Source organism: Juglans microcarpa x Juglans regia, chromosome 1D (assembly GCF_004785595.1).
Source record: "Juglans microcarpa x Juglans regia isolate MS1-56 chromosome 1D, Jm3101_v1.0, whole genome shotgun sequence".
Lineage (NCBI taxonomy): Eukaryota > Viridiplantae > Streptophyta > Magnoliopsida > Fagales > Juglandaceae > Juglans > Juglans microcarpa x Juglans regia.
This window is the reverse complement of record NC_054594.1, coordinates 48035039-48044322: the sequence shown is the minus strand read 5'-3', so window position 1 is coordinate 48044322 and position 9284 is coordinate 48035039. Positions and strand designations below refer to the sequence as shown.

Here is a 9284-nt window from a genome sequence, read left to right as displayed (position 1 = left end):
GGAGGACGGCGAGCCTGAGGAGACGGCTCCGCCTGAGGAATGATCTGGGATCACTCGTTTGTTTATCTGAAACTATTGTAATATATTTTATGGATTACTGTATAACTGTTATTTAAATCTTTACTGATGTTTGATTGTAAATAAATTCTGGTACTTAGTTGACTATCCGCTGCGTTATTTTATTTGTACACTGTTGCATGTACACACACTGGCATTTCGTTGGGATGTGTGACCGTGTTGTCACCATCGCGTCTCGATCCCTGTGTATTTATATAAGGGGGATTGGGGGCGCCACAGAGATCCTAGCTACTAGAAGGAACTTGCTGCTCAGAAAAATTACTGAAGATTCAAAATGCCCTATCTGCAAAGAGGAGGAGGAAACTGTTATGCACGTTTTATGGCAGTGCCCTGCTGCAAGTGATGCCTAGTTAGGTTTTAGCAATGTAATACAGAAGTGGAGTAAGAATGAAGAAGATTTGTTATCTCTGTGGGAGAAGTTATTATGAAAGATGTATAGGATTGAGATGGGAGAGATAACTTCTGTAATGAGGTGTTTATGGCTGAGAAGAAATGAATTCATTTTTAAAAGATCTTTTAAAAGCCCAAGTCAAGTGCTAAGGATAGCAAAGGAAGAGTTCTATGAGTTCAATTAGCACAACAAAAAAACAAAGAAAGACATGACAGCAGTACAGAGAGAAGGAACCAGGCATGGAAGTGACCAAGAAAGAATTATGCCAAGGTCAACTGGGATGCAACTGTGGATCTAAAAGGAAGGGAGATAGGGATAGGAGTAATCATCAGAGATGAAGAGGGGGAGGTTTTGGTTGCAGCTGAGGGTCAACAGAGAAATGTGGATCGTCCAGCAGTTGCTGAAAGCTATGTCTTGTGGAAGGCAATGGAAATATGTAGGGACATGAATATGGAAAGAGTGATCTTTGAAGGAGATGCTCAATCGATGGTCAAGGCAGTTAATAGCCAAGAAGAAGATAGATTTGTGTATGGGAGCATTGTGGAAGCTGTCAAGAAATTGTTGCCCTTATGGAAAGATTGGAGTATTGAGTTCGTATACAGAAATGCAAATGAGGTAGCACATACTTTAGCAAATGAAGCTTTACAGTTAGACACATAATTTGTTTTTATAGGAGAGGTACAAAATTGTATTAGAAACATCATTGAGAAAGAGAGAACATGTACTGAGTGATCTTGTTGATTTTAGTAAAGATTACATAAGTTTATTTCAAAAAAAAGGATTCGAATCCCCCATTCCCTGTATTAAAAACAAAAACTCACAAGCTTTCATATTGTTTCTATATGAATAAGACATCTTTAACACGAGAACTGAATAAGACAACCTTAACAAGAATGTATCTCCTTTTTTATGAAAAGGAAATATATAGTGTGTTAGGTCCATGGCCAACCTTGCAAGAAAAACTAATCTTCAGAATGTTAAAAAAAGAAAAAAAAAATACTAATAAAGGACCAGACAGCAAAAAAGTACCTCCATTAAATATTTAGTGCAATCGAATAGATATTATATATATTGTTTCGATCATCGACGGATACACGACACAGCTTCTAACTAACCCAAAATTAATGATTATGTAACCAACTTTAATAATATGACATCGGAAGAAAAATTACCTAATTATAAATACTTAAAGATTAAGTAATAATTAAACTTTTATATATAATTCCACCGACCGTATAGTAGTTGTGACCAGCACCATTTTATAAGGAAGGAGATCATGAATAGTCGAAGTCTTAATTATCCTTCTACTTTATTATAAGTTTCGAATCTTAGTCAATTTTGGAGGGCTAAAAGTAATTCCAAGTGGTACTTAAAAAGGAACATATTTCCCAAAATGCATGCTTTCTTATTTTGGTTTATGTTTTTCGTATTTATTTCTCAATTGATCATCAAACGTACGTACATCTTGAAGGGAGGGAAGACAACAAGTTCGGTTGTCTCCTGTTTTATATACGCGTAGTACTGATCATGGTAGTATGAAAACATTTATAAGTTTGGATTTTGACGTACCAACCAATTAATTTGACCTTATGATCGAGAGACTGTCCATTTCTATTTTCTTGTATTCACTTTGCCTTTAGTGGTTTGGAAAGCACCGTAACGGATACAATATTATGCATGCTCGCTCGAGTTATTAATTATTCACAGGCCGTACTGTGCCAATGCTCGAGTTTTCATGAAAATAGTGGGAAGTTTGTAATTTTCAGAATACTTATACGAGTTAGTTTATAAACAGTTTTCAAATAGAGACGGTTAATGTAAATTTATACAAATATATTTAAAAAAATTTAAAATTATAATAATATATTTTTGAAATAGAAATTCTAACAACCGATTTGAAATTGCTTCATAATATGGATGGAAATGAGGTGAGAAACGTCATCGGACGCATCGCACTCGTTTCATGGAATTTGGTCGCCATGGATCCTCAACGTCAATCGTTTCTTGCCTTTTTTATTAATATAAAAGGATAAGGATCTCATAAGTTGCACAAGGTTTAAATTAGGGATAACAATATGTGATACAATTCATTAATTCAATACGAACACGACACGATAAAAGTGAATTAAGATTTAGCCTTAACGGATTCGGATCAAAACAGGTTGACCCGTTAAGACATGATTGCTTAATAGGTCACTAATGGGTCAACTCGTTATGACCCGTTAGAAAAATTAAATTAACCTTTATACCCTTAGACCTAAAGGACAAGGAGGACGCTCAACTTCCTTCTTCAACTTCTAAATGTTTAGATCTATGCTTTAATTTTTTATTATATTTGAGATTATAATATTAATATATTTACATTGTATGTTTTGTTTATTATATTTGGGATGTAATTTTAATAATGAGTATTATTACAAATTGTGTGGATCATATTTATTTGGATTGTAATTTTAGACTTGTAGTTAGTTTTTTATTTTTTATAAATATTATTTATATTTAAATATTTATATAAAATCAATCAAGTCAAACGGGTTGTGTCGTGTCGTATTGTATTTGTTCAACCCATTAACGTAAACGAGTTGAAACGGAATGAGTCGTATCGTGTTGTGTCGTGTCAGTTTATTTCTTATTCATTAACGGATCGTGTCGTATCAACCCGTTATTTTACCGTGTCGTGTTTGGGTTTGAAATTTTGATACGAAATCCTTAACGGGTCATGTTCGTGTTGACCCATTAAATGTAATGTACATACCTTGATACGACACGAAGACAACCCGTTAACATAATTTGACACCTCTAGTTCAAACGATGACACATTTAAAAAAAATGAATTTATTATAAATAAAAATTAATATTTTTATATAAATCCTTTATAATTACAAATATTATTTTATAAATAGAATAGAGATATCAGAGTGAGTCTTTTTATTTCATTTTGTTTTGAGATCAAACACAATAAACATCGATTAATATTCAGACTGTTACAGGACTCAGGTTGAAGCAAAATTCAAATACAAAAAGCAAGTCCTTTTATATGATTTTATCCTCCACTAAGTTCAAAACTTTCTTAGCCAACTTATGAGCCGCCCATTAACATCATATCTTTTATCATTATGAGCACAAACTTGCCCAATATTCGTTACACCTTTAGATGCTTCGATAGATAATATGAATCTACTTGTTAAATTATCACTTGTCAAAAACTTTTTATTTTTATTTTTTTTATACATGAAGAGAGAGATTTAATCATTGGTTCTCTTAGTGAAAAATTAAAATGTTGCTAATTGATCCAAATGATCTTGATAGTTGTCTCAAAAACTTTAATTGATGAGAAAATACAGATTTTATTATTTATTTTTTATATCTTAAATATTCATTCTCATGTTTGGGTTAGACTCTTTATTAATGGATGGTCTAATACTTAAATTATTTAATTAAATGAAATAGAGTGTAAAGTTAAGATTCAAATTCAAAATCTTTACTTTAATATTATGTAAAATCGTCATTTGTTCTAAAAATTTAAACTAATAAAAATGTATAGATCTTATTATTTATTTTTTATAGATTAACACTACTTGAGTTTGTTTTATTTATAACCAGCATCGCTAGCTTGTCACGCTAATATAGAGCGAGTTTTTTTTTTTTTAAATATTTTCTTTTTATTTGAATAATAATGCAGCAAAACTTTAGAAACTCAAATTAATTGCTAGCCAGGATAACCCAAGTTTTGGTGAGATTCCTGTACTGTATCTTTATTATTAAAATAGTAATTAGAATAGAGAGTTTACACGTTTTCGGGAAGGAGACATTCAAGATTTATTTATTTTTAGAGATGAGATAATATAAAATAAATTAAGATTAAAGTTAAAAAGTTTAATAAAATATTATTAAAATATATATTTTAATATTATTTTTATTTTAAAATTTAAAACAGTTGAATTATTTATTTTATTTTATATTAAAAATTAAAAAATTATAATAATTAAATAAAATAAAATTTTTTTAAAAAAAGGAGGCTTCAACTTCTTAAGGTCACGAGAGGTTTTTCATTTAAAAAAAAAAAAACCTGCCATGTCTATTAATTCTTATTGCCCTATCTGAATGTTTCGAAAAAATTATTTTATATTTTTATTTAATGATTAAAGAAATAATTTTAAATATATTAGTATATTGTTTTATTTTTTAAAAATATTTTAATATATTAAATAATGTGAATAAAAAAATAAAATAAAAATTTAATAATAAGATAACAGTGAGAGCGGCTACCCAGCGGCAGGAGTATTGGACACAAGGTGAAAACGTGTCTGCTATTTATGGAAACTTTTATTCAATTATGTTGGAAAATGTTCTCTCTTTTTTTTTTTTGGCAAAAGAAAAAAAATGTGTTCTGTCAAATCGATAGTATACAGACTATAATTACTCTCTCTCTCTCTCTATATATATATATAAATATATGCAAACAATTATTTATGAAGGGTCCTGTCCTTACTCATCGGTAAAGGAAAACGTGTAGGACAGTAATGTAAGTTCTGGCTAAGGAAAAAATTAAAAGAGTGGGTGAGTACGGTTGTTGGAGAACATAATCATGAATGTAACTGCAAGCTGTTGTCCATCATCTGAATCTGATTTATGTATATGATTTTTGTTAAAAGTGTTAAAAGAGTATAATGCCATGGAATCACGACATGTCTATTAGGACCTTTTAATATGTGGTTCATCGATTTTTTCCCCCAAATACGGTTTTTTTTTTCACACCGGCGAGTAAAAGGACATGATTAAACAACCAAGTGTTTTTTTTGTTTTTCCACGCTGATAAGAAAAAGTATGGGCAGGCACATTCCAGCGAGCAGTTGCTATGCATATACTCAGCTTCGTAAAAAACACAAGTTTTCCTTGTTTGTTTTGCAGTTGTGGCTTCCTGTTTAAATTAAAAATTTCTACTTATTATTTTAATTTCATATATCATACATATTTTTTTTATTTTTTTTCTTATTAAATATATAGTGTATGAATGATGAGTAAAAAAATTCTTTTAATTTGGAAAAATATATAAAAAAAATAAAAATAAATATGGTAATTGATGTAAGAATTATGATAAAAGTGCTCTTAAATTTTAACCATAAGCTGAATTTCCCGTGCGAGTCCGGGAAAAAATTACTGCTTGAATAGCAACACAACACCGAGTACAGAAAATCCTCTACTTTCTTCCACCCTTTCATGTTCGCCCAACAACGACAAAAACAAAAACAAAACTCAGTTCCTCTTCTTCCAAGGATCCCACACCTACCCACCGTTTTAGTATCAATTTAATACCCTCTACTTCCTCTGCTTCTCAACACTCATTTCTCTTTTCCCTCACACATGGCAGAAAAACTAATCTCTCTCTTGGTTTTCCATCTACTTCTTTACCCAGTAATGCCTGATTTAGACAATGGTGCACCCTTGTTGAGAGGATTTAGCGATGGGTTCAAAGCGGCAAGCAACAACGTGAGCTTACACGGCGTTGCTGCAATTGAGAGAAACGGCTTGCTTCGGCTGACAAACGACTCTCTCCATGCTGTCGGCCATGCGTTTTATTCTTATCCAATCCAATTCAAGAACTCCAGCGGCCAAGTAATTTCCTTCTCCACCTCGTTCGCTTTTGCTATAATCGACCAGAGTGGGAAACAAGGCGGCAGTGGCCTCGCTTTCACAATCTCTCCAACAAAAGATCTTCCCGGGACTCTTCCAGGGCCTTATCTTGGCCTATTCAACGCCACCAATGATGGGAACTTCGCAAACCACGTGGTTGCGGTAGAATTTGACACTGTCAAGGACTTGGAGTCCAGAGACGTCGACAACAATCATGTTGGGATCGACATCAACAGCGTAGCATCGATCACGTCTGTTCCCGTCGTGCAATTTAAGGGTAGTGATACCAACAATGTTTCCATCAACTTGAAGAGAGGTCAGGTAATTCAAGCATGGATAGAATACAATTCGCAAATAAATCAACTAGATGTAAAGGTTTCGCTGGAGTCTGCTAAACCCAAGTCAATACTTCTGTCCATTAAAAAGAACCTCTCAGAAATTCTTCAAGAATCTATGTATGTCGGTTTTTCTGCTTCAACTGGTTCATCCGCTAGCCAGCATTATATTTTGGGTTGGAGCTTCAACGTGAATGACGAGGCTAAAAGTCTCTATTTGGATAAACTCCCTAAGCTTCCCACGTTTCCTGGGACCAAAAATAATCACACAAAAATAATAATTGCTGTCTCAGTTTCATGTGCCTTGGCTGTGATTATGGGGACGGCTTTGGCCTTTTACATATTCAAGAAAATCAAGAAGTCTGACGCGGTAGAAGCCTGGGAGCATGATGTTGGTCCGCATAGATTTTCTTACAAGGAGCTGAAGAAAGCAACGAGGAGTTTCAGCGACACAGAGCTACTTGGGTTCGGTGGGTTCGGTCGAGTTTATAAAGGAACTCTGCCAAACTCAGACACCCAAGTTGCTGTTAAGCGTATTTCCCACGATTCAAGACAGGGCTTGCAAGAATTCGTGTCCGAAGTTGGTAGTATTGGCCGTCTACGCCATAGAAACCTGGTTCAGTTATTGGGTTGGTGTCGTCGGGAAGGCGATCTACTGCTTGTTTATGATTTTATGCCTAACGGAAGCTTGGATAAGCATCTCTTTGATGTGCCTAAAACAATCCTCAGTTGGGATCAAAGGTTCCAGATCATCAAAGGAGTGGCTTCAGGGCTTCAATACTTACATGATGAGTGGGAACAGGCTGTGGTTCACAGAGACATCAAGGCAGGAAATGTTTTACTGGATTCTGACTTTAACGGAAAGCTGAGTGATTTCGGTCTTGCAAAACTATACGAGCACGGTTCCAACCCAATCACTACAAGGGTGGTGGGCACGCTGGGTTATTTGGCACCTGAGCTGACGCGCACAGGCAAGCCTACAACCAGCTCGGATGTGTTTGCCTTCGGTGCTTTGTTGCTAGAAGTGGTATGTGGTAGAAGGCCCATGGATTCCAAAGCATCCCCAGAGGAGCTCGTGTTGGTGGAATGGGTGTGGGAGAAGTGGAGGGAAGGAGCAATACTTGATGTTGTAGATTCAAGGTTGGAGGGTAAGTTCGATGAGGTTGAGGCAGTTTTGGTGCTCAAACTGGGATTAATGTGTTCGAATGATAAGCCCGAGGCACGCCCCACGATGCGGTTGTTGGTAAGGTACCTGGAGGGGGAGTTGGCGCTCCAGGAGGAGGTGGCGGTTCCTTATGGGAGAAATGATAGTACTTCTGGTCGTGGCGTTGAGTTTGAGGATTATGTGCGATCTTTACCGACCACGTCTTTTTCGAATTCTCAAAAAGGCAGCACGTGGACTTCGGTCGGTAGTGATGGTGATGCTGATATTGAATCTGGTTTAACCCCACAAATTTCAGTTCACAGTAGAGATCATGATGGTATGTAGAAACGAGGGGGTTGGAAGCAGTGACAATACTTCCCTTCTTCCTTTCTTTGGTTTTGTATTTCTTTGTTCGAATGTAAATATACTGTTAAGAATTGAGAGAACGATATTTCTATTACACTTCATTTACATTCCACAAATGATGAAATAAATAGATATAAAGAATTAGTGGATGCTTGAATTGTGGAAGGATTTGTGGAAGTGATATGTTATTGTGGAAGTTAAAGTGGCTTAATTTGTACAAGGATTTGTGGAAGTGATGTGGAAGACAAAGTTGCTTAATTTGTGGAAGGATTTGTGAAAGACAAAGTGGTTTAATTTGTGGAAGGATTTGTGGAAATGATGTGGAAGACAAAGTGGCTTGATTTGTGGAAGGATTTATGGAAGTGATATGTCAATACTCTCCCTCAAGTTAGCGCATGTAGATTCGTAATGCATGCCCAACTTGCAGAGAAAATGGTGGAAGAGATCCCGACATAATGCTTTAGTGAAAATGTCGACAACTTGCTCATGAGAGGAAGTGTGAATGTCAGTAAGAAGTCCAGACCGAATTTTATCACAAACGATACGACAATCAATCTCAATATGTTTAGTTTTCTCATAAAACACAGGATTGTGAGCGATATGTAAAGCAGATTGATTGTCATAATATAGACTAATAGGTTCAGAGTGAGAGACACCAAGATTAGTGATAAGCTGTTTCAACCAAGTGAGTTCGTAAGTAATAACAACCATGGCGCAGTATTCAACTTCAACGGATGAATGAGCTATTGTGGTCTTTTTTTTATGCGCCAAGAAATAGGACAGATGTCAATCTGAATAAAGTAGCCGAATGTGGATCGACGAGTAGTGGGGCAACTTGCCCAATCGGAATCAGTTTAGGCAATAACATGGAGAGTGTTGGAGGAAAGGAAAAAAATGCCTTGCCCCGGGACTGCCTTTAATGTAGCGAAGAACTCGAGTGGCACAGCCTGTATGGGAAGGGCATGAGGAGTGTGCATAAATTGATTGAGAATGTTCACAGCAAAGACAATATCAGGACGGGTGATAGTAAGATATATGAGATGACCAATAAGTCTTTGATAAGTACAAGGATCGGGAAGGAGAGTGTCGTCATGATTGGTGAGCCTCAGGTTTTGTTCTATGGGAAAGGAAGCAGTTTGAGCATGGAGTTGGCCACTATTAGATAAGATGTCAAGAAAATATTTGCGTTAGTTGAGAAAGATGCCCTGGGGTGAGCGAGCAACTTCTTGACCAAGAAAATATTTGAGAAGAACGAAATTTTTTGTTTTAAAGTGTGTGGAGAGAACAGTTTTGAAGACCTCAATTTGTGAGCAATCATTTCCGGTGACCAAAATAT

The 9284-nt window shown here is 35.4% G+C and overlaps 1 protein-coding gene across 1 annotated transcript; it reads left to right on the top strand.

Moving 5' to 3' along the window:
- The first annotated feature begins 5636 nt into the window (after positions 1 to 5636).
- Positions 5637 to 8218, top strand: LOC121241353 (L-type lectin-domain containing receptor kinase S.4-like). Its single transcript, XM_041139089.1, has one exon. The coding sequence runs from the start codon at positions 5834 to 5836 to the stop codon at positions 7925 to 7927; it is 2094 nt and encodes a 697-aa protein (XP_040995023.1). The 5' UTR covers positions 5637 to 5833; the 3' UTR covers positions 7928 to 8218.
- Positions 8219 to 9284: the final 1066 nt, after the last annotated feature.